This window comes from Onychostruthus taczanowskii, unplaced genomic scaffold (genome assembly GCF_017590055.1).
Source record: "Onychostruthus taczanowskii isolate IOZ18803 unplaced genomic scaffold, ASM1759005v1 scaffold90, whole genome shotgun sequence".
Classification (NCBI taxonomy): domain Eukaryota; kingdom Metazoa; phylum Chordata; class Aves; order Passeriformes; family Passeridae; genus Onychostruthus; species Onychostruthus taczanowskii.
In genome coordinates this window covers 50,443-73,760 of record NW_024506994.1, presented here as the reverse complement: position 1 = coordinate 73,760, position 23,318 = coordinate 50,443, and the positions used below count along the sequence as shown (strand labels likewise).

The following is a 23,318-nucleotide window of genomic DNA, read 5'->3' as shown; positions in this document are numbered from 1 at the left end:
TGACCAGGGAGAGCTGCTCCTTCCATAGGATGCTGCAATGCTATAAGGTTTACTTTAAGGAGAGATCTAGTTGTTGTTTTCCACTCCCTACAGCATGGTCATAGAGAAAACAGAATGAGATTGTACCCAGAGGTAATGGTTGTGAAACCCTCACCCTGGGAGGTTTTCAGGGCACCAAACAAGACCTTGGGCAACCTGCTGTAACTCCAAAGCTCTCCCTTTTGTGGCAGAGGACTGGCTGTAGGATGACTGCAGGTGAACTCTAGAGGTCCTCTCTACCCCACATTATGAGTCAATTATACACAGGCTGATAGAGTGTGGCACAAGCTGACCCAAGCTGTACAGGGAGGCACGAAGTGCCACAGCAGATGGCATGAACTGTCCAGAAACAGGCTCTGAACCACTCATATCTTCCATGTAGCCAGGCACATTCGCATTGGATTGCAATATGCCCTCTCCCCATTTTTAACCACAGCTTTGTCAGGAGTTTGTTCTAATGAACAAACTCCTGACAAAGCTGTGGTTAAATTCATTCTAATGAATTTTAACCCCAAGAAGGATCCAATTTAATACCAATTACTGGTGACCAATGAGACAGATTCATCCAGCTTCAACTGAATATTTTACCTGCAATGCTCCCTTAATTTGTCTGAATTATTTTGACAGGGACCACACACCAAAGCTTTAGGCAGTCAGAGGTGTGGGGAGGTGTTCTGAGGTAAGTTTCTGTGACCAAAAAAATCCTCAAATCATCCTGAGGATTACTGACTAATGATTAACTTAGGGATTCAGCTGAGCCTTAATGATAAATTAAAAATCTCTACAATAATGTAAGAGAAATTAGAACTGGGAAACAACAGGACTTCAGCACTTAGCCAGGAAAAGCTTTAAACTTTTCACTTAAGAGCTCTGAGAAATGATCAATTTCTGCCATCCCAGGCTTGCTGGGATCCTTGTTCAAACTGCAGCACTGCCTGCCTAATCCGCAGCCCCAGCACGGCACGTAGCTGTTGCTAATGCAGCTCTTACTAAAGCAGATCTGGATCAATTAATCCCTCCCGGATGCAGCTGCTTGACACGGGAACAGAGTTTGGGGCTCCCCAGGCAGTGCTGCCAATGACAGCACCCCAAAAGCAAACAGATCCCACGCATAATCTTCAGCTCTCATTAATGATTACTCTTTTTAATGTAGATAATGGACAAATCCGTGCGTGTGTCTGTACCTGCAGTGCCGCTTTCCAGGCACAGAGCAGCCTTGGTGGCAGACTACATTTCCCAGGAGCCTGTTGCGCCGGAGTCTCTTGTGTCACTGCAGCAGGACCTTGCAGCTCTGCGGAGCCACTCGGGCTGCTGCAGCTCCCGGTGCTGGCGCTGGAGAAGCATGACCTTCCGCAGCTTGTCTCCTAAAGCACCCCGAGCTGGTCTGCGCTAGGGCCCGCTCTTCCTGCAGGCACAGCCGGGCAGGGTGGCTGGTTACCCTCGGTTCATGTGAGATGCTAGATGTCACCTGCAGAAGAAGAGAGGAGCTTACCTCTTCCAGAGAGATGGCCCCGAGCCAGCAAATTCGCCCTGTCAGCCTGTGCAGCGGCTGTGGCAGAACTAGGTACAACTCACCATGGTTTTCCGAGAGGGAAGGGGGGTCAGATTTACTTACGGGGGGCAGGAGGAACATCAGTCCCTGAATGCCTCATTTCCTCAGTGTTCTGCTCCAGCAAATCTTCATTTCACTGTGCTAGTCATGGCTTTTCCATAATCTAAGTGTTTTATGCCACCTGACTGTGGCTGGAGGGAGGGTTTTTCAGCATGAAATCTTTGCCTCAGAGACCGAAAGGCTGCAGTCATTAACTCAGTGCAGTTGTGACTAATTTAAGCTTTGCACTGGCTGGGTTTCCAGAGAAAGACTAAAGAGGCAGGCAGATCTGTTGCCTAAGTTACTAGCAAGGCCTTATTCCTTCAGGAATTTCCTTTTCATAGTCAGTGAATGTTAATCAAAGAAAAATCAACTCTTAAGTTTCTGGTGACAGTGGAGATGCTTATAAAAATGGAGTTGGGAAACTGCTTGGTGAAACATGGAAGAGAAGCCCACTGGCATCTGTGTATCACTGCTTTGTGACCAAGTAACGTATTTTGAATATTTTTAGCATGTTCTTTATAATTTCTATAGGCTCTTACAAGCAAGTCAGTTACATTGCTCTAAAGATTTGTAACTTCTCAATCTTTGCTAATCTTTAAACATGAATGCCAAACATAATGCACAAATAGACTATAAACCTGCTGAGGCTTTGAGCAGTGACTGCAGTCCCCTGGCACCTGAGTCCTACTTTGGATGACCCTGGTGTGTCTCAGAGGTAACAAAACAAAGACAAGTCCTGCTCCTTCCCTGCCACAGGCTGGGATGGTCCATCACCAGGCACTCCTGGCCTGGAACTGAAATGAGGGGCACAAATATGTATCCATACTGTTTCAGGAGCTGCCTTGGGAAGCTGAGATCACCTTGGTTCTCCTTCACTGGCCACCAGTTATTTCAGCAAGAGAAATAACAGGCTAGACATTATTTCTGTGCCTGTGTAATGAACGCAAGCATGCTTTAGGGTGGTTTGTGGACAGATATGTATGTAAGTTTGTAGGTGAGCCTGAGTGTGTCACCATTATGATGACCTCTGTGGGGTTGTTCCTGACCATAGCATGTGCTGCCAGTGTGCTGGACAGAATTGGAAAGACCACATGATCAACTGAGAGATATGACCAGTCCGTGTTCAGGGGGAGTAACTGGAACAGGATTTTTAATCCCGAGTCCCTCACAAGGGACACATACTTGCATAACAAATCTGCAGAACTAAATATGGGAGAAAGACTGTGTGTTTGACAGGAATGTAATTTAGTTACTTGCGCCTAGAGCCACTTTTAACAGACCTGGATGAGAATTCTCCTTTTCTCCAGGGATCTCCTGGACCCTGTTGGGTCCAGCCCCTGCTCCCTGCTGGTGCCTGTCGGGTGCTGGCAGGGCATTGCGGTGCGGCCGTTCCCGGCACGGGAGGTCTCCCTGCAGCCGCACTCCTATTCACTTGTGTTCCCGGCCCTTTGCCCTCAGTGACATTTCCCCTGGATCTCACGAAAACCCGGCTGCAGATCCAAGGTGAAGCTGCCGTGCGCCGCGGCGGAGCTGGGCCGGCGGTGCCGTACCGCGGGATGCTGCGCACGGCGGCTGGAATCGCGCAGGAGGAGGGGGTTCGGAAGCTCTGGCAAGGAGCCACGCCGGCCGTCTACCGCCACATAGGTGAATATCTGCTCGTGGTGGGACACGATGCGTCCTGCCTTCTGTGGCCAAGCCTTTTGGAGTGAGCTTGCCATATTTTCTTGTTCTTTAAATGTATCTGTGAGGACTTTTCGGTCCAGCCTGCAATCCCACTTTGAAATATATGAGATTTCAGATCAATAGCATCTCTTCCTTCCTTTTCCTAGTCCTTCATGGCCTTATTCTGACTTCTGGGAAAACAAAGTATAAGTTCTCTGTCATCTTTGCATGAAGATCTCGTTCAGGAAGTCCAGACACTCAGAGTTCTCAGAACAATAAATGTCTCGCATGTGAGGGAAGTGGGGGCAGATTAGAAAAAAAGGATGGGAAAAAAGATGAGCTTGCAAGCACAAGGGAAAAATACAATTGCTTAAAAGAAATGCATTAGTGGTTTGCCACAAATTACAGCTTACTGTGCTTCAGCTGGAAATACGGTGACAACAAAACTCAAAAGCACTTGTGGAGGTTTTGTGCTTGGCATCAGCCCAGAAGGAGGCGATGCAGTCCCATCTCCTTAGGGTGCAGGCAAAGCTGTGCTGCCTCCTGGCAGACCTGTGGCTCAGTCAGAGAGATTTTTTGATGCTAAAACGCCCTGGCTCTCCCACTGACACCAGAAAAACCCCTCACTTTCCCCATCCAGATAACAAACATGAGAGCAGTGACCAGCTGAGCCAGGCGAGCTCTGGAGTGTTACAAACCACAGTCTTGATCTCCCTCTCACTGTGACCTCCAGAAATGGCAGACCCAAGAACTGTCTCCTGCTTTTGTTTTCCACAGTATACACTGGTGTTCGGATGGTTACTTATGAACATCTCCGTGACTCCGTGCTTGGCAAGGCAGAGGGTGAAAGCTTTCCTCTCTGGTAATGTTGCATATTCACGCATATTTATTGATTGCTTGGGGATTGTCCTTACTGTAAGAGACCTACAGCAATATCTTAGGTCCAAAATGTATCTGGTTTTAGAATGGAATTGATAAAATCTACTGCAAAATACTTGTCATGCCCAATGTTACAAGAAGGGGGACCTATGGATAATACTGAAATTTCTGATTTTACTAAAATAAATAGACCCATAAAATTAACACAACTTGTCTAGTACCAGTGGGAGAGAAAGAAAAGTATATATCAGCAAGCAGTTTGGAATTTCAGGTGGGCATTCAGTTATAATACATGGAGCATCATCCTTTACTTGTGTACTTTGCCATCCTGCCTTTAAACCTTAAGCAAAGAGCAAAATGTAACCTTGTTTTGTTTTTTTTTTTCCCCCAGGTAAGTTTTAACCCTTTTTGAAAATTGACAGAAATATTACTGACTCCTTTAACAACCTATAGCCACCACAATTATTACCTTTACTTTGGCTATTAATATATGGAATAATTGTTTACACTTGTTCCACCTGGGTTGTGCTGCTGAGCTCTTCAGCTTGAGCACTGTGACCTGTGAAGATTTTCAGTGTACTCTGGAGCACAATTTTTCTCCATTTGGCAGGAAAGCTGTGGTGGGAGGCATATCTGCAGGTGCCGTTGGACAGTTTTTTGCGAGCCCAACTGATCTGGTGAAGGTGCAGATGCAGATGGAGGGAAAAAGGAAGTTGGAAGGAAAGCCGTTACGGTTGGTTCCTCTCTGAGCTGGTGTTTCTTCCCCTCTTACTGATCACTCTTTGGCCCAGGGTGTGTTTCTCTGTGTTTTCTGTCACCCCTTCTCCCCAGCTTCTCTGTGCCCTTTTACAGGGAGAGCACCTGATGGCTCTGGGCAGTGAAGAGGGGAGGGATTCAAGACCTCCTCCTTATTCCATTTATGCTCATCTTCTTTATTCTGATTTATTGGTCCCAGGGACCACAAACCCATCCTCTGTGCTGCAGCATATCCATGCCAGCACTGCACCATGGGGAGGGAAGGACGCTTTCTGAAGATGGAAGAAAGCACAAGTGAAATGGCTCATGCAGGATGCACAGGCACAAGGAAGGCTGGCACACAGCAGGGCTTGAGACTCTTCTGCAAATACCAGTCTGCATTCCAAATTGCTGCCATCATTTGGTGTCACATACATTTAGTACTGTAAGCCAGTGTGGGACCTAAGGCTTGTCTGCTGTTAGGGACCAGATCACTGCTTTGCAAGGCAACTGGTATTTCTGGTAAAATATTGTGGCATGAAAGTCAAAGACAGATCCAAAAATGGATCTGGAGTGCCAGATCCTGGCAGGTATAAATTCCTAATCTTGTGTGAGGACCCAGTACAACAAAGTACTGGAACATGCAAAGATTTCACTGGGCTGTCTACCCACAAGTTGCATCTTGATTTCAGGTTTCGGGGTGTGCACCACGCATTTCTGAAGATCCTGTCTGAAGGAGGAGTAAGGGGACTTTGGGCTGGATGGGTACCAAATGTCCAGAGAGCTGCTCTGGTGAACATGGGAGGTAAATGGAATAACTTGGCCTGCAGCACTCAAGGCCCCACCAAAGCTTTAAGAAAAAGGAGCTCAGCTGCTCCCTTTGCCTTAGTGTCGTGATTACCTGGGCCCTGTTTGGAGCACCCTGCAGGTCACCTCTGCCTTGTGCACCTGTGTTTTGGTCCTGTGGAAATCAAATGGCTTAAAAGTAACAGTTTTTACCTGCATTTATAGAAAAGTGAACCAGGAGCTGAAGGGGTCCCACAGCCAGCAAAGCAGGAACTTCACCAACCACAGCCAGTGCCCCAGTGAGGTGAGCAGAGCAGAGCCAGCAAAGGCAGCCAGGCTTCACCAAGATCCAGATCCGTAGGGAAGTGTGTGGTGATGAGGCAGGTGTGAGACCAAGCCAGGAAGCTGAGCCAGCAACAGGACTGGTGAGGGTCACCCAGATACAGCTCAGCATCATCAGTAAGGTAAATCAGAGCAGATGGGAGCAGAAAGGAGAATGTACTCGTTTAAAGACAGGACTCAGGTGCCACAGCCCCCATTAAAAACTGGGGGCAGAGTGCCAGCTGTGCCAAAGACAGGAGCCTTAACAACCTGTGTTGTGAACAGCACAGACCATTCACTCCTGACAGTGCTGTTTTTTTCTCATTATCCTCTTCACAGATCTGACCACTTATGACACAGTGAAACAATTCTTGCTTCTGAACACGACACTTCTGGACAATAGTGTGACTCACAGCGTCAGCAGGTGATGTATTCTCCAATTACCCCTTTTCCACTGTGGAGCATTTCCAGCCTTGCTGTCTTCATCTGCTTCTCTGTGCCAGCAGAAGACCCCATTCTTTGATTTTGATACTGCTGATGAAATGCAACTTCAGAATTATTTTTTTCCTGAGAGAACATCACTTTATAGAAACACAAAAGAAAGGATGCAACCATTGCTACAAAACTGCCCTCACTAGAAGTGCCTTGTTGGTGCATTTAAACCCTTTGCTCTAATCTGTGGGAACACAGTGATACAGCTTCTGCAGAACATCCTCTTTTACTCTCTTAAGTGATGAAATAATCTGCTTTATATAAACATTATGAATTGCCTATTGTGGGTCCTTCATCCCTGACTCAGAACTGCACACAGAGGTGAGGGCAGCTGGCACTGGGAGGACATGTGAGCATGAGCAGTATTAGTAAGCCTCCCAAATCAAGTTTATGTTATGAGTTATTACTCATGATTTGATGATAACTGTTTTAATATATCTTTATTATAAGAACTGGAATCACAATGCTGAAATTTTTATGATACATCTTGGTTTCTTCCTGAAGTATCTGTTGCTGTTGGCAGTGCCTGCTCTGGGCTGGTAGCAGCTGTTCTGGGAACTCCTGCTGACGTGGTCAAAACCCGGATAATGAACCAGCCAAGAGATAAGCAGGGAAGGTATGGACACTTCACAGACCAACTTTTCAGCAGCACACTGAAACCATGGGTCTGACTGATTTCACTGGGAGTGAAATGCTAAATTGATAATTTGCTCTTCATCTTTCTAGTGATGATTTTACTGATTTAATAAAATGTCTGGGGGGTGTTGTTGTGATGGCCACCTCAGCATAACCAGTGGATTTCAGTTCTGGATTAGGCTTCAAGGAGATTACAAAAGCACTTTGGCTTGTAGAAAAATCTCAGCACAAATTATTTTTATAAGGGGGATGTTTTATTTTTTTAATTGTGTATTTGTAATCCTAACACTGTTTGTTCTCCTTGCACATTGTAGAGGTCTGCTCTATAAATCTTCCATGGACTGCTTGATTCAAACTGTCCAGGGTGAAGGGTTTATGTCTCTCTACAAAGGCTTTACACCAACTTGGATGCGAATGGTACATGCTTTTCAACTACCTTTACAAGAACAATTAGCACTAAAATGTGAGGAGTGTAGATGCAGCCTTAACCCTATGCAATATTACAATTTTTGTACGAAAGACATAATCATAGAATTGTAGAATGGTTTGGGTTCAAGAGACTTTAAAGATCATCTCATTCCAAACCCTCTGCCATGGACAGGGACACCTTCCACTTGCTCAGAGCCCCATCCAACCTGGCCTTGAACACTTCCAGGGATGGGGAGTTCACAGCTTCTCTGAGCAGACAGAGGCCTTGGAACCTCTCTGGGAACCAGAGCAATATGAGACTGAACTTAAGAATATGATTTTTAAGAAGAGACAATTTAATCTAATGGGCTTATTTATTGGGTTACTTTTGTTTTCAGCCTCTAACTTCAGTGTTTGCTTTCACAGGCACCTTGGTCACTGGTATTCTGGCTTACATATGAACAAATCAGAAGGCTGTGTGGAGTTACTTCTTTTTAAAACCTTCAATATTCACAGAGAGGAGTCAAGAAGCTGAATTCTCATTCCACACGGTAGTAGGATCACATGCATAGCTTGTTGCTCCAAGTCCAGTCCTTACTGTTTGGGAACAGCCATGATTTAAGGATACTATCTGATTGTCAGACTGCTCCATGAAATTTATATTATCCACAGGATAAAATTGTCACAACAACACTTCAGCTAGCAGCCAACATCAGCTTTCCAAACCAGCAACAGGAATAAAAAAAATCCTACCAAGCAAACAGAACATAATACTGTCTGTTTGATAATGGAGATGGTTTCTGTTGTTAAAGACAAGAGCAGCTTGATCAATGCACTGAACAAGTTCTGTGGCTAAGCAACTATAAAATTATTTGGGAATTTTTGTTGTAAACTGCATTTGCACACAGATAAAGAACTACCTCTCGTTAGTTTGATGTGCCAGCAAACCAAACCTGTAGTGCTATGTATTTAAAAAAGATAAAAGCAGTTTACCTGATTCCAAATATGCTTTGCACAAAAAGTGGAAGGGTTTGTGCTCCTCTAACTTCCCAGAGACTACCTGGCCTCTCCACTCAACTCTTTGAGTAAAGATCATGACTGAAGTGCAGTCCTGTTCCCAGAAAATCAAAAGCCTAGTTTGCTCTGCAATGCTCGAAGGTCTCAGGATACTCCACAGGACAAAGCTGAACTGCTTGTCCTGTGACAGTCTCGGTGCTGATGTGCAGACTGGGTCATTTTCCATGGAAATGTGCACTCTGCCCACTTTAAGTCTCGATGGAAATACAACGTTCTCTTCAGTAATGCAAAATGTTTGATCAAGAGTGATTTATTTATTTTTAAACCTAAGGCCTTCCAGATTTCATAGAGAAGGAGGCTAGTGCTGTTTGTCACTACATTCACCTTTGGCAATCAGGAGTCAAAAATGCAGTATCAAAAGCAGCCATGAGTAGATAAAACAAAGCTGGCTTTGATTTAGTAATATCTAATAATTGAGTTAATGTAGAAAATGTGGCTCTGAATAAATACCTAGGATTTCTTCTAGTCTTTGCAACCAGTGTCTCCAGTGTGCCATTTTCTCATTGAATGCAGTTTGGGTGTTTTCTTGGCTTGCACTTGTTTTTTCTGATTGTCCTGTAGTTCAGTTATGGCTGTATGCACTTGGGGTGTGCTTCCAGCTTGGAAAACGTTCATCTCACCATTATTAGGGAGTCACGGAACCACAGAATGGGGCAGGTTGGAAGGGACCACCATGGCTCATCTGGTCCCACCTTCCTTCTCAAGCAGGGTCATCCCAGAGCACAGGGCACAGGATTCACAGGATTGCACCCAGTCAGTTCTGGAATATCTCCAGTGAGGGACACTCCACAGCCTCTCTGGACAATCCATTCCAGGTCTTGGTCACTGCACAGTAAAGTTCTTCCTCACATTCAGGCAGAATCTCCTGTGCATCAGTCCAATGGTTTTGTTCAGAAATCCTGGTGTTTTTCTAGCTGTCATCCTGAGAAACAGATCCAAGTTCTTTCTGTCTTGTACTCCAGCACCAGCAATGACAAACCAGCAAAGCTGCTGCTTCAGTTCCATCCCAAGCACTCCCGCCTGCCATCCTGTTACCCTGATAACCCAGTGATGGATACACAGCTTTACCTTTCTCATGAGACAGGGTAAGTGCTTTTATCACACAGTCATAGAACAGTTTGGGGACCTCTAAGAGTAGTTCCAACTCCCTGCCAGGGGCAGGGACACCTTCCACTATCCCAGGTGGCTCCAAGCTCTGTCCAGCCTGGCCTTGGACACTTCCAGGGATTGGGAATCCACAGCTTCTCTGGGCAACCTGTTCCTGTGTGTCACTACCCTCACAGTGAAGAACTGCTTCCTAATATCCAATCTAAACCTTTTTTCTTTCAGTTTGAAGCCATTCCCCCTTGTCCTGTCACTCCAGGCCCTTATAAAAAGTCCCTCTCCATCCTTCTTGCTGGCTCTCTTCAGGTAATGGAAGGCCACAATTAGGTCACCTTGAAGCTTCTCTTCTCCAGGCTGATCAATCCCAACCCTCTCAGCCTTTCCACCAAGGACAGTTGCTCAACCTCTCTGATTATCATAACCAATATATTAATTATAAGCAGTGTGTAAAACCACTTTTTAGCCTACATTTATCAAAGTTGCCATAAGCTACTTTTATGGGCACACAGCTTGGGAAAATCACTGAAACTCTAAGCTTTGTTAGAATAACCTTGATATGCTTCAATTAACAAAGCCTGAAAGAAGAGAGGTCTATTGATGAAACTGGATATAAGGAGTGCATCATTTATGGACCACAAAGATATTCGGCAGAAAACAGCAGACCAAAAAGAGACTAACAAAGACTCAGTATGTGTGCTGGAAAGTCTCTACCTGGGAAAAAAGATAATAAAAGGACTGAAGAATACAGACTGATTTGCAAGAGAAGTGAGAAATCAATATCCAACAGAAGATAGAATACTAATTAATGAACAAGAATTCTGTAATATAGAGCCAGTGAATATTCTTTGCTAAAAATACATATATAAATAAACATAAAAGATCTGTATCTGCATCTGTGTAGAGGCCAGGATTTTGTCAGCCATACCCACAGACGCCCCTCTTGGCCAAAAATAAAATGCCTGACTCGCTAACACTAAAAAGACAGCGTTAGAGGGTCTTATTTATCCCAATGATTTCAGAGGATTTGGTGTTACTCAACTTGGTGTCACTTGTAAACTTGCTGAGGGTGCACTCCAACCTTTCACCTATGCAATTAATGAAGATACTAAATAACACTGGTCCCAATACAGACCCTTGAAGCATATCTCAAAATAAAAATGACAAAAATGCCTCGTAAAAATATTGTCGTGCAAAACGTATTTAACTCCTAGTAAATCTTTCTCTTCGGCTGTGAATTATTAGCGATTCCTGACGGGTGTCTGCCACCACCTCCCCGTCCTCACACTGCGGCTGCCTCCCTCACGCCGCGCCTCGCCCTCAGGCCGCCGCTGGCCAATAGCCGCCAAGATCCGCACGCGTGTCCCGCCCCCGGCGCCGCTCTGACCAATGGAAGCTAAACGGGCTCGGCGGGCTCTCCCCCTCACCCCGCCTCCGCCGTCCCGCCGCCACCCGTCCCTCGTGGAGTGCTCCACCATGGGCGAGGGCAGCTCCGCCCGGCTCTGCCCTGAGCCCCGTTCCGCTCATGCTCTACGCCCCGGGCATGATTCCGTAACCCTCCTCTTCGTGGCACCTCCGCGTACTCTTATCGTAGCAGGAGAGGCCCCACGTATCAGCTGGCTTCACCCCTGCTTTTTCCCTTCCCCTTCGCGCCACTCTCCACCCCACCGGGAGGATCGAAATGGACTCGGCCGCTGGGGCAGCCGCTAACGGCTGCCCGTGGGTCACGTGGGCGGCGCGTGCTTTATATGAGTCCGAGGGGCGGAGGGCGAGGCGTTCATTCGCCTCGTGCGGGGAGCGGAGGCGGGGCGAGGTGGCTTCGCAATGAGCTCCGGGCCGGAGTCCTTTGGCCGCGGCGATACCATCACCCTGCGGGTCCGCGCCGTGGGGCTGTACCCTGAGGTGCCCATCGTGCGGCTGTGGGGGCTTCTGGGTGAAAGTAAGGCTGACTATGCCCTCCTGTACCGCGAGATCCAGGCGGTGGCCGGGCCGCGCCTGGCGGCCCGCCCAGAGCCCGGCGGGCCGGGGGCCAGCGGGACCAGGCTGTGCCCAGGAGAGATGGCACTGGTGGAAGTGTTGGGTGTGTGGTACCGCTGCTGTGTGGTGAGCTGTAGTGCCCAGGGGTACCGTGTCTTCCTGCTGGATGAGGGGTACGTGGTGACCACATCCGCCTATTATCTGGCACGGGGCTGCTCAGAGCTGTTCCAGCTGCCCCCGGAGGTGCTGGGCTGTGTCGTGGCCGAAGTCATGCCCTCGCACAGTAATGAGGGGACAGCAAGTGGGGATTCACCCGTGTCCAAGTGGACCGTGGAGGCGATGGAGTTCCTCAGCTTCCTGCAAGGCAAGGAGGTGTGTGGTGTGGTGCAGGAGGTGATAATGCCACAGGTCATCGTGCTCGAGCTGCCCCAGCTCGTGGCTCAGATGCAGCAGCTGGGCCTGGCCAAACGTGTCTCTCCCAGCTGGTTCTGCCAGGTGCTCAGGCGCTGCCTGCCTTCTGGCCAGCTAAAGAAGCAGCTCTGTCAGCAGCCTCCAGCGTGTTCCCTTGGAGCTTTTGCGGTTCCGCAGCTTGTCCACATGTTGCTCTCGTACCACCCTCTGTCACCTGCCTTGGATTACTACTACCCCCAGCTTCAGTTAGGTGTGACAGAGCCTGTCCTGGTGACCCATGTCTCGGACCCACACCACATTTACTGTCAGTTGCAGTGCTTGTCACAGGAGATCTCTTGCCTTTCTGAGACCATGTGCCATGCTTACGACCGGTGGGAGCAGGACTTACTGCCCAAAGTGGGCTCGCCATGTGCTGCCCGTGGGATGGATGGCCAGTGGTACCGTGCCATTCTGCTGGAGCTCATTGCTGGGGAGCCGGACCAGCATGCAGCTCTCGTGATCTTTGTGGACTATGGCAAGAAGGAGACTGTGACCGGAGCCAACCTGCGCCATTTGCCTGCCGAGTGTTTCCGCATGCCTGTGCTCACTTACGTGTGCGCTCTTCAGGGTGTTTCGGATGGGGGCTGTGGCTGGTCCCCATTGCAGGTTGACTTGCTGAAAGCGTTGGTGCTCGGCAGAGGAGTGAGTGCTCACATCAAAGCCTTTAACTCCTTTGAGCATCTCTATTATGTGACTCTTTATGGGGAAAATGGTGTTGATTTGAACCATCTTTTTGGGTCTCAGGCTTGCTGCCTGGCCAGCAGTTATGTGAGCCAAACTGAGGCTCATGAGCAGCTGGAAGTAGAGGAATCCTTGGTTGAAGAGTTGGGATTGCCACCAGAAGCACCTCCTGTAGCACACGGAGATTTGGCTGCTGCTGCTGTAGCTGGTGTGTATCTGAAGACCTGGACATTGTACAGTGCACAGGTCTCCCACGTCCAAGACCCATCTGAGTTCTGGTTGCAGCTCCATGAGTATTACCAGCTCTTCAGGCAGCTGAGGCAGTGCATGTGGAATTTTTATTCCCATTCCACAAAGCTGGATGGTGCTGGGTGGGACCCACAGCCTGGATCCCTTTGTTGTGCCAGTGGGAACGAGGGTGTCTTTTATCGAGCAGTGGTTACCAGGGTACTGGACACTGGGGTGGAAATACACCTGGTGGACAGAGGCAGTACAGAGACTGTGGATCTGGGTGCTGTGAAGGAGCTGCTCCCTCGGTTCAGGGAACTGCCTGCTTTGGCTCTGAAGTGTTGTTTGGCAGGTGTTTCCCCTCCAAGAGGGAGTTGGAGTGAAGCTGCTGTGTCCGCATTCAGGGACATGGTACTGAACAAGGAACTAAAGGTTTGGTTTTTGAATGTGCAGGGTGACAAATACATGGTTGAAATTTTTGACCAGTCCCAGTTAGGAGAGGGAAGAGTAAGTAAACTCATGGCCCAGGGGGGTTATGCTAAATACCAGAGGTATGAAATACCCAAGACTTCCCAAAAATTGGATAAGTCTGTGACACAGCCCTCTTCCCTTGTGTGTGCTGCCGAGCAAGGCCAAGTAAATGCAGAGAAGAGGCTCAGAGAAAAATGTGATCTAAAGAGCAGTGATAGAATACTTGATTCTCACATGGGTGTGATGGTCAGAGAGAGCCCTATTGCAGCCATTCACAATTCTAAAAATAGTGAATCTTTTCTTTGTCGAGACTATGAGGGTAAAGAAAATCTGCACACCTCTTTGAGGCAGAACTATGTGGAAATTAAGCCAGGCTCCTCTTGTGGAGGCCACTTAGAAGTGGGAAGTACAGTTAATGTTATTTTGTCATATGTTGAGAATCCTAGTTGTTTTTGGTGTCAGTTAAGTAGAAATTGCCAGGACCTTGAGATACTAATGGATGAAATTCAGGAGCATTGTAAGAATTCATCGCAGCCACATGTTTGGCCAAATCTTGTCTGTTTAGCTCAGTACTCAGAGGACAAAAAATGGTATAGGGCTTTAATAGTTAGTGAAGGAGTTTGTGCAGAAAAAGTAGAAGTCATATATGTTGACTATGGCAACAGAGAGCAGGTGTGTCTAACGAAGCTCCGTGCAATTAATGAACGCTTCCTTAGGTTAGAGGCTCAGGCATTCAGGTGCAGCCTTTACAACTTAATCCAGCCCAATGGTAAGAATCCTTTTGCTTGGGATGAAGAAGCAATTCGGGCTTTTCGTCAGTTTGTTGTTGATTCATCATCTGACCTTGACCTAAAGTGTACAATCTTTGCCTTGGCTTCAATAAATAGGGACCTGTTTAACATTGTAGATTTAATCACACCTTTTCAGAGTGCTTGCCAGTTTCTCACTGAGAGAGGTGTAGCCAGACCTTTATTTCCTCAAAAGCATCTGGAATCTATGGTGCAGCTTCACTCTTTCTATTATTCTAGTCACGGTATCAAAATTGGGAGTGAGGAAGATGTTTATGTTACGCATGTTGAGAATCCATGGACGTTTTACTGCCAACTTGAAAGGTGTGCAGATACCTTGGCACAGCTGGCTGATAACATTACTTCCCTGAGCGAGAGAGTGACCAGCTCAGGAACCTTGGGGAAGTCTGGGAACTTGTGTCTGGCAAGGTACTCTGACAGTCAGTGGTACAGGGGAGTAATTATGGAAAGACAGCCTAAGGCTAAAGTCTTCTTTGTGGATTTTGGGAACACAGAGACAATAGAGACAGATGATCTGCTTATTTTACCCAGCGATGCTTCTGATGTCTTGCTTGTGCCAATGCAGGCCATAAGGTGTTGTGTGTCTGATGTATCATCTGTTTCCAAAGAAGCTGCAACATGGTTTAAGGAAGCTGTCCTGGAAAGGAGATTAAAAGCAATAGTGGTAGCAAAGGACTCTGATAATACTCTGCTGGTTGAGTTGTTCGATAGAAATACTCAAATTAATATAAAACTGAAAGAGCTAAGCCTGAACAGTGCAGGACTGCATAGTCGTGTACACAGTGAGACTGGAAATACAGATGTGCATGAGAGGGATGAGACTGCAGGGTCCCCTTTCAATGCAGGTAGGCCTCTTGAAAGAAAAAAATGTCGACCTGAAGCCCAGCAAGAGCAAGGGAGCAAAAGACACTTCAAAGAAGTTGTAAACCTTTTCCAGCACTCTGTGGAGGGACATGTGGCAGCTGGATTACTAGAACCTAATGAGGTGCTTAGCAGTAAGAATGCTTTTTTGTTGAATAAAGTAGGGGAGGAGTCTCTGCTCTTTTCCCAGATGGATACACTGTCAGATAATAAATCTGATGCTGAAGGCAGGTGTATAGTGCTTAAAAATGCATCTGATCTGCCACCACAGAAGATAGTGCCAGCTCTTAAAACCTTAGTGTATGTGTCTTATGTCAGTGACCCACAGGATTTTTATGTTCAACTAGGGAGTGATGAGGTTCAGCTGAACAACATTTTGGAAAGTTTAAACAATGGGAAATCAGTGAAGGACCCTTGTGGACAGCTTTTGCAAGCAGGAGATTTAATCAGTGCTGTTTATTCAGAAGACAGCCTGTGGTATCGAGCTGTAGTAAAAGAGAAGACTTCTGACAATTCGATAAGGGTACATTATATTGATTATGGTGACACTTCTGTGATTAGTATTGATCAAGCACGCAGGCTCCCTAAGAACTTGTCATCTATTCCAGCAATGAGCATTCACTGCTTTCTAGGTGGACTCAAATGCAAAAAAAATGCTGGCTGGACAGAGAAAGCAGTGTTTTACTTCACCAAGAGAACAAGTGAAATCCTGCTGTCATGTGAATTTGTAAAGAAGGTTGAGGATAAATGGGAAGTTATTCTCAGTGACCATCAAGGTATAATAACAGTGGATTTAGCTGATAAAGACCTTGCATGTAGAGAGAGACTTTTCTCAAGAAGAAAAATTGATAGAAGAGAGAACCGTGACATGATCACTAGCTGTGAGTCTTTGCCTCCTCAGGTACAAAATGAGATTTCCCTTGTAAATGATGGTAAATCGTTTATCTGGAAATTTCCAGAGGCAGGTCAGACTTTAAAAATTTATGTCACAGTGGTAAATAGTCCAGGATACTTCTGGTGTCACCGTGCTGATACCAAAGATGTGAGCTACATCGAGAAAAAAATAGAGGAAGCTGAAAAGCTTGGACTAAGCTCTCTGAATGATGGCAAGTCCTGTATTAAAAGTGGTGATATTTGTCTAGCAAAATACAGTCAGGATGGGTGGTTCTACAGAGCTCAGATCAGCAGTGTCAGTGATGATGGTGTCGCTGTTAGACACGTGGATTACGGAAGCGAGGAAAGCGTCAGGCTGGAGATGATCCGACAGATGCCATGTGAACTGCTCCGAGTACCTGGGCAAGCATTTGCTTGCTGTCTGTCAGGTTTCAGTCCCCCAGATGGCTCATGGCTTAGTGAAGCAAATAAGAAGTTTTATGATATGACTGAAAACCTTGTATTAGAAGCTGAAGTAGTAGAAATTTGGGAAAATAAAGATTCTGAAGTTCCTCTGTGTGTTGTCAAGCTGGAAGCTTCTGGCAGTAGTATTAATGAAGAGATGAAGCCTTTTTGGAAAGCTAATAAAGAAACTGGTGACAGTGCTTTCTCAAACCTTCTCAACCCCCTAAAGGAAAACAGAATTTCAGACAGTAATTTGGGGCTTTGTCTCAACAAAGAAACTACTGCTGCTTGTGGATTAGCTCATGAAGAAAGTGAAAGTGCCCACCCTTTCCTGGGTGTAACTTCTGAATGCTTAGAAACTGCAGAAGCAAATGTGGCAGTGGGAGCTGCCGGTGGGAAGGTTGATGGATATGAAACAGGAGAGCGTGAGAACAGTTTTGGTAAAGAGATACCTCTGTCTGAAGGTGACAGTGATAACAGCATGCTGCTAGAACCAATGAAAAACTGCAGCCTTCATATTGTGGGAAATGGAATGAAAGCTGCAGAACAAGACCTGCCTGAAATACTGCTTGGAGAGGAGGCTGAGCTGAAAGCAGAAGTGACAAGCAGTGCTCCAGCAGTCAGCCTTTTCCTAGGAAAAGAACAAGAACTGCAGAGATTGCCGGTGCTCCAGGCACAGCCATCTGCAAGCAATGGAACAGAGACATTAGGAGAACTGGATCCATTAGAGATGCACTTACCATGTGATGATCTAAATGAGCTCCTACAGGGGCTAGAGGGAGTTACAGAACAGTCCTCCTGTGGTGAAGGAACAAAGGAAGCACTGGAAGCAAAGTCTCTTGAACTGCAGGCAGCAGCACGCAGTGGAGCAAGAGAGACAGTGTTGAAGCAGGAATTGCTGGAGCTGCCAGGTGTGAGGGAAGAGACAGGGCAGTTGGCAGCTTTGAACTGTCTTGAAATTTTACCATTACTTAACAAGAAAGAAAATCTGGTGCCTCCAGTTAGTGACAGAGAGAACTCAGTAGAGCTGATCCCATCTGATGTTCAGCCTTCTTTGGGAGAGGAGACCAAGAAACTGCAAGCAAATTTGTCTGGAATTCATGAAGCAGAAGCTATACTAGATGATTGGATGGAACCAGACCTTCCTTCCCTAAGGCTGTCATCATCTGCTGGTAGACCTGAGAAAGAGCTGCACCAGATGATGCATGACAAGCAGTCGATGTTAGGAGCCAAATTTGAGTCCTTTCTGGAACTTGTGCTGCCTAATGTTCAGCCTCCTGAGGAAGACAGGGAGGAGGACTTAATAGGGCTGGAACATGCTGTGCTACAGAGTTCTGCAAATAGTGGAAGTCAATTTTCATTTCTTTCAAAAGACTCAGCGAATCAAAGGCCTGTTTTCTCTGTGAAATCATGTGACTGTAAGGTTGAGAAACATAAGGGGTGGCAGAAGAAGAAAGGTGACTCTGTGGAAGAATGGATGGAACAAGACTTGACTGACTCATTTAAAGAGAGTGGCAATATTTGTGTTCAGTCTTTAGGCTGTAAGCCTGGGGAAGACAAAAAGCAAAATGAGAACTTGGCTGACTGCAATGCAGGTAAAGTATCTGATTTTAAAGAGTTAAATAATCAAAATGTTATACCATTCAAAAATGAGAATAGCTTTCTTGTAAAACTAACTTTTATTCCCTAATAAGATACTGTGTTAGTGTTGATGCTTTGAGTTAAGGACAGCAGACTGAGTATAGTTTCTCATGGGTAATGTGACAGTCTCAGCAACTAGTCTTACTTGGGAAGATTAATGATTTTGAGTGGAAATCCATTTGTGAATATTTTGCATTTGAAACATTTGCAAGACTGGGATGACAAATTTTTAACTTTCAAATATCAAGTAGTTTAGATAGGGTGGAGCAGTGTTTGAGGTATCTGAGAGTTGACTTTTGAGGGCTTTTTTGAGGCTTGATTTTTGTGGGGTTTTGTGAGTTTGTTTTTGTTTTTATTTTCTTCCTCCTTCATTGCTAAATTGCCATTTCTTGTAGCACACCATGACTATCCTTGTAATCTGAAGGGCTTTGCTGTTGGCTCCAAATGTGTGGTGTGGACTTCTCTCAAATGGTGTGATGCTCGCATTTTGGAGGTATCTGAGAAGGGTACCAAGGTAAGTGTGGTTTGAATACTCTTTCTGCATTCTTAAGGTTGAATCCTTCTTTAGTCCTTCTCTAGACTCTAAATAAATTTTTTTTTTTAAATTTTGTTACAGAATTTTAAGTATTTCAAAGGCTGATTCTGAATTTATAGACTAGAGAGAAACAGCGGTGTCTCAAATTGAGTTGATGATAAATGTCAACACTTTATGTTCTTTTCACATTTTATTCTCATTTATTAACTGGAAATATTGAAGAATCTGGCTCCAGTTTTAGACACACATATGTGTGTGGTTCTGTCTGGCATTAAAGTGTTCTGCAGTGGAGCTGTGTTACCATTAAATGCTCATGAAACTTGGTGTTACTTTACTGGTGTTTTGAGGAGTTAGTGCTACAGCAGTAGAAACTTGGGAAGAAACTCAAACTATACTGGAAGTAATAATGAATCCACAACTATTCCTGCATCAGTGAAATGTGTATTGCATTAGTGGTTGGTGGGAGTTAACTTTAACAGTAGAGACTAATGCAGTGAGCTGCCTTGTTCTACTGCTGTTTGAGCTGGGGGCTGAACGAGACGTCTTCCTTCAGTCCAGGGGAGTGTGTATTGATGTACACACATGCACAGACATTATACTTACATAAAATGACCTCTAGGTTATAACTTAAGATGGCAAATCCAAAAGATTGTTACATAAAAGCATCCTTTTGGGAGATTGAATGTCTGAGATCATGCCAGCCAGCTCTTGTGCTGGTAGATCTCTTGGGTGTCTAAAACTAAGCTCAGGGGCATTCAGATGAGAGGCAGTGTCAGGGATTATCATGTAATGATATCCCTATTCATCAGCTTCCTTCTGGTTCTGATCTAATAGGTGTTTTGCAGCCTTTGTCTCACTATGCTTGGGTTAGGAGCCCAGAAGAGCCTTGAGCAGCCTCAGTCACTACATTCAGTTTTTATTAGAGGTTAGCTTGTTCTTATTTGCAAGATCAGACTTCTCAACACCTTCTCAAAGGCACAGAGTCCTCAACTGTGTTTTCCTACTGCTGTGTCTTACTTGTTGAGTGTATTGCTGTTGTGCTAGATCCCCTTTGGCTCTGTCTGTACAGGTCTTGAACCTCTGCAGTGGCAATGAGGAGATTGTGCATCCTGAGAACGTCTGGAATGGAATTCCTGACGGGGCTCGCAGATCAGCTGAGGTATGGCAGTGTGATACTGGACTGGGCAGGACAGTACAGGTTTTTAGAAAGGCTGCTAACTAACTGCTAAGTCATGAAAAATATTTCTATTGTGGAGTAATTAGGAAGGAATAGTAAGGTTTTCACCACTGTTCTTCATGAAGGACCTGCCAGTGGATGAAAAACTCATGTCTGGAACCCAAAGCTCAGGTCATGAGCCATGCTGCTGGTGATAACAGCAGGAATTTCCAGTTTGTTCTTCACATGCAGCCTTTGTATCCAAGTGAAAAGTGGGCAGAAGACTAATGTAGTGAGTTATAAGGGAGGAAAACAATGGTAAATAGGAGTCCATAAGAAGTTAGTCTAGTATTAAAGGAAACACCTCAATGGAAGTCTTGGCAATAGTGCCAGCTTCCTAACAGGATCCTTTTTTGTGTAGGCATTAACCCCTGCAACAGAAAATTTGCAGTCCTTACCAGAGGAGTCCTTACTTCAAGGTAAGTCTACCTTAAGCCCCCACATGGGTTGTGTACTCTGTGTTTGAATTGTTTCTAATATTCTAGGAAATGATTTATTTTAGAAAATACAGTTGAAGCACTAATCTGAGTTTATGTAGTTGATACTGCTGGGATTTTCTTGATAGCATTAGCTTATGTACTGTCAGTTTAAGGGTGACTACATGGAATGAAAGCTGCTACTGTGTCTGGATTACAAACCAATTTAGTATTTGTTTATTCATCTAATGAGTTGAGCCTCTTGGAACAACTGGGGTGGTTGACCCAAGTTACAGATTTTGGCAGGATTTTGAGCATTGCCATCAGCATGCTGTTCTTGGTCATGTTTCTGAGGCAAGGTGAGCAACTGCTAGGCAGACTCTATTAAGCATTTAGTTTAGCATTTGAGTGCCCCAGTTCCATAATCTATAAATCCATAATAATACCATTTTAGTTGTTCTAAGGATAGTTTGTAAATAGTACATGTATATCTTTATTGTTACGTAAAAATGTTGAAGTGTTACTGGTAAACACCTCTTAAGTGTACCAAATAAATAGTACAGATTTTTTTTGTTTATATGCTAATGTGGAATTGTAGAGCAGTTCTGGTTGAAAGGGGCTTTTCCTGGTGGTGAATTCAGGGCCAACTAGATCAGGTTGTTACAAGAAGACCTTACTGCCAGTTCTGGAATCTGTCCAAGAATGGAGACTCCAAAACCTGTCTGGGCAATTTGTTTCTGTGGTTGCCTGATGAAGACTAAACTGAGTTGAAGTGGGGATAGCATTTGTGCTTTCAGGTATTAATTGGTGATTGTATTTCAGTATAACTACTGGTTTATAGGTAACAAATAAGGAAGCCTGCAACAGAGATCAGGTTGCCTGTTGAGCAAGAAAAAGGGTAGTTAAAGATTTGATAAAATGGTCCATCTACAAATTCTCCCTCAATTGCACCCCTCAAATGCAGGATTATTCTTGATTTTGTGGATTTTATTCTGTTCTTGAACCCTTTGCATGGAGTTAGTGTATGCATTCTCAGCATCAGCCCAGGAAAGGTGAGTCAGGGTCATGCACCCACATGTCACAGAGCTGGAACCTACTGCACACACTGCCACTGCCTGGAAAGGCAGTTTGAGTAGGAGGTACTCACATGCATAAACTCCTGCAGTGGTTTATGCCAATCCCACTGAGGGATGGAGTAACTTGAACTCAAAACTGAAATCTGGGAGTGCTGCTGCTTCATCTTCTTGGGCACTTCTGCTGTTTCAGCTGTTTTATCTTTGTCTAATAAGTGTAATCTTTTAACATGGTCCAGTATGTCAGTAGTATTTAGTCTGAAGCCCTTTTGATCTTAATGCCCTTATATACATTTATAGAAACCTCTTGATGGGTCTAATCTGTGTTTATTCCCTATAGAAAAGCAAACTGGCTGCAGTAGCAATTTAGCTGAAGATCCTCATGTCCTCCAGCAGTGTTGAAACCAAGTGGCATGTTGACCACATGAAACTGAATGAGTGCCTGTGTATGAAATGTTCCCATGAAAATGTGTTTGTGGGAACAAAAATACCAGCAGAGCATTGAGTGGCTCATTTTTTCTACCTAACTGACCAAATACCTGTCACTACTGAACTTCCCTATAAAGGAATAGTGTTGGCAGACTGTTATTTTCAGCTTGTTTTCTCACAGCTCTTGTTGTTAGACTGTTATTGTTAGCTTGTTTCTTATAGCTATAATTTCCTAAATAAGAGTTTGCTCTTGACTGGCATTTTTTATTGACTGGGGGTGCACTGACTTGTATGGAGTTCTTGGTGGGTGGTTCTTTAACAAAAGTTTCTTGTGAGTTTCTGTATATGCTGTTGTGTTGTACAGCACTGCTTTCTGATGTTTGCTTTTGGAAAAGTTGCATTGTTAAGTGGTTTTTTTCTCAAAAAAAAAAAAAAGTTGAGGGTATTTTTGGGGGGTAGGGAGGTTTGTTTTTCTCTGTAGGGGAACATAGTTGTTTTAGGTTGAAGTCTTATATTTGCTGCTGTTCTAAAGCAATGGAAGAAGCTGGAATAAAGCTTTGGCTGGCATATACTGGTTTGTTGGTGTGTTTTAATGACTTGTGTCTGTTCCTGTGCAGAAGCCCAAATGCTGTGTGAGGGCTGTTCTGCAGTCACTGGTTGTGTTTTGACCCTTACCAGCTCTCCAGAGCACTGTGAGCTATGGTGAATGTTTTGAAACGTTAACTGTACTTAATTAACTGAACTTGCTACAGTTGTACTAATGAAAGATGAAGCTTTTCCTACAAATATGAAGAAGAAACAATGGAATGGTTCTGCTGCCACATGTGTGCAACATGCTAAGCTGTTTTAAGGAGATCTCACCATTTACTCTCCTTCTCAGGTGTTGAAAAGGGGGTGCTATTTTATAGTGGTGTTCCATGCTCCTGTGTAGCATAGCTGCTCCCGCCTCTTCAGTAGCTTTGGATTTTTCATGCTGAAACAAGGACTTAGGAACCTAAGCTGGCTGATGAGTGAATCTCACAGTAGATCTCAAGTGTTAGTGCTGACTCAGTAAGACAAACATGTTTATTTGCTTCATAGAGACAATACCCGGCACTAGACTGTGGAGAATTTAATTAAATTCTGAAAGACAGGTCTTAGTTGTTATTGCAATCTCATTTTAATATCACAGATTATGTTAAATACTTAATTACACTGTTAATTTCTTAATTTGTTTGCTTCCATGGTTTTGTTTGTAACCTGATTTTGAAATGAACAGAATTTAGAAGACACCCTTCCATGAGGCAGCTTCAGGCAGTTCTGATCCAAAAAGGAGAGCCTAAAAGAAGGCCACCCAGGTGACTGCTGGCACTCTTTGTCCAGGTACTACCACTGCTGTCTGTATCTGTCAGTGGGAGCCAGCTGAGTCACCTAGAGACCATTGTGAGTACCTGGAGAAAGCTGAGTGTCTGGGGAGTGTTTAC

General features: G+C 45.1%; 2 protein-coding genes across 3 annotated transcripts; both read left to right on the top strand.

Annotated features, from left to right (window-relative positions):
• Positions 1–1,309: 1,309 nt before the first annotated feature.
• Positions 1,310–9,648, top strand: SLC25A27 (solute carrier family 25 member 27). Of its 2 annotated transcripts, XR_005954239.1 has the most exons (10): positions 1,310–1,603; positions 3,092–3,277; positions 4,073–4,157; positions 4,785–4,907; positions 5,602–5,714; positions 6,356–6,440; positions 7,032–7,124; positions 7,459–7,561; positions 7,979–8,103; positions 9,592–9,648. XR_005954239.1 is itself a non-coding variant. In XM_041426212.1 (9 exons), the coding sequence occupies exons 1-9, from the start codon at positions 1,501–1,503 to the stop codon at positions 8,048–8,050; spliced, it is 963 nt and encodes a 320-aa protein (XP_041282146.1). In that variant the 5' UTR covers positions 1,310–1,500; the 3' UTR covers positions 8,051–9,104. The 2 variants fall into 2 exon arrangements, 1 of the variants encoding a protein (XP_041282146.1); XM_041426212.1 differs by lacking the exon at positions 9,592–9,648 and having other exon boundaries at positions 7,979–9,104.
• Positions 9,649–11,554: 1,906 nt separating this feature from the next.
• On the top strand, positions 11,555–21,828 carry TDRD6 (tudor domain containing 6). Its single transcript, XM_041426202.1, has 5 exons — positions 11,555–18,140; positions 18,582–18,700; positions 19,791–19,880; positions 20,299–20,356; positions 21,767–21,828. Exons 1-5 carry the CDS (start codon positions 11,555–11,557, stop codon positions 21,826–21,828), a joined length of 6,915 nt encoding a protein of 2,304 aa, XP_041282136.1.
• The last annotated feature ends 1,490 nt before the right edge of the window (positions 21,829–23,318 follow it).